This window comes from Aptenodytes forsteri, unplaced genomic scaffold, assembly GCF_000699145.1.
Source record: "Aptenodytes forsteri isolate BGI_AS27 unplaced genomic scaffold, ASM69914v1 Scaffold129, whole genome shotgun sequence".
NCBI lineage: Eukaryota > Metazoa > Chordata > Aves > Sphenisciformes > Spheniscidae > Aptenodytes > Aptenodytes forsteri.
Window position 1 is genome coordinate 170,721 of NW_008795033.1, and position 1,542 is coordinate 172,262.

Sequence of the window (1,542 nt, forward strand, 5' to 3'; positions counted from 1 at the left end):
GCACCCCCCACGAAAGAGGAGGCCAAGAGCCCAGCTGTCAAGTCCCCAGAGAAACCCTCAACCCCCTCGAAAGAGGAGGCCAAGACCCCGGCTGTGAAGTCCCCAGAGAAACCCGCACCCCCCTCAAAAGAGGAGGCCAAGACCCCGGCTGTCAAATCCCCAGAAAAACCCCCAACCCCCTCAAAAGAGGAGGTCAAAACTCCAGCTGTGAAGTCCCCAGAGAAACCCCCAACCCCCTCAAAGGAGGAGGCCAAGACCCCGGCTGTGAAGCCCGCCGAGAAAGTCAAATCTCCTGTGAAGGAGGAGGCCAAGTCTCCGCAGAAGGAAGCGGCCCCGGCCAAGGAGCCCACCCCCTCCCCGCCAAAGGAGCCGAAAGCCCCTGCGAAGGAAGAGCAGCCCAAGGAGGCGAAGGGTCCCTCCAAGCCCGGAGCTGAGGAAGGCAGCAAAGAGGAAGCTCCCAAGAAGGATGTCCCGGCCAAGGTGGAGGAGAAGCCCAAAGAGAAGGCGGCTGCTGTGCCGGAGCCTCCAGCCCCACAGGTGAAGGAGACTGCCAAGCCAGGCCCCAAACCTGCGGAAGAAGGAAAGGCCGAGAAGGAGGCTCCACCAAAACCTCAGCAGGAGGTCAGCAAAGTGGCTGCGAAGGAGGCTGAGAAGGCAAAGGTCGAGGAGAAGGTGGACGAGCCCAAGAAGGAGAAGGTGGACGAGCCAAAGAAGGAGAAGGTGGAGGAGCCCAAGAAGGAGAAGGTGGAGGAGCCCAAAGCTAAAGCGAAACCCAAAGATGAGCCCAAAGCCAGTAAAGAGCCCCCCAAGGCCGAGGCCCCCTCCAGCAAGGAGGGCAAAGCCCCAGAGCCGGCGCCTGCCGCGGGGAAGAAGTGAGCAGAGCCCCAGGCGCCGAAGAGCACCTCTGGGCGCGGGAGCCGCTCCGCTCCCCACCGACGGCAGGGCCCCCGGGCTGGGCCCCCCCCCCCCCCCGCCGGGCCGGCCTTTACCTTAGCAATACGTCCGTGCGAGAGACGCAGCCCCTCGCTGCCCTGCCCCAGCGGTTTGGCCGATAGCTTCCCTAGCTGAATGTGATATACGCCCAGCGCCACGCGTAAACACTCGAATTATAACCGAGAAGAGACCCCCGGGGAACCGACCGCCCTCCTCCAATAAGTGCATTTATTTAAGGTATGCGCAATCGATGGATGAGCGCAACGCAGAGCTCTAGCTGCTTGGGACGGGGGCTGGCGGGGTCCTTCCCCGGCCTGGGGGGTGACGACCGTCCCTCCGAGCGGCGACCCAGGCCGCAGCCAGCTTTGGCGGGAGAGGCTGGGCGCTGCGGGAACGCTCACAGACACACGGTGCACTCGGAACCTCAGCCCACTGTTATTTGCTTTCTGTGCAATAACCAAATAAAAGTGCTTACAGAGATGCCCCGGCTCTGCTGGCCTCCTGTCGGGGTGCGGGGGGAGGAAGAGGCGGTGAAGGAAGGCAGGAAAGCCTGGCCTGGGGGCGGGGGGGCGGCTGGGATCTGCCACCCAGGGCTGGGTGGTGGTGGTA

The 1,542-nt window shown here is 63.6% G+C and overlaps 1 protein-coding gene across 1 annotated transcript in view; it reads left to right on the top strand.

The window, feature by feature from the left end:
• NEFH (neurofilament heavy polypeptide) overlaps nucleotides 1-876 on the top strand; it is a 9,087-nt gene extending 8,211 nt beyond the window's left edge. Inside the window, 1 exon segment of the mRNA XM_019471275.1 lies at nucleotides 1-876. This exon segment is cut by the window's left edge and continues 97 nt beyond it. Coding sequence (XP_019326820.1) covers nucleotides 1-876 — 876 coding nt within the window.
• Nucleotides 877-1,542: the final 666 nt, after the last annotated feature.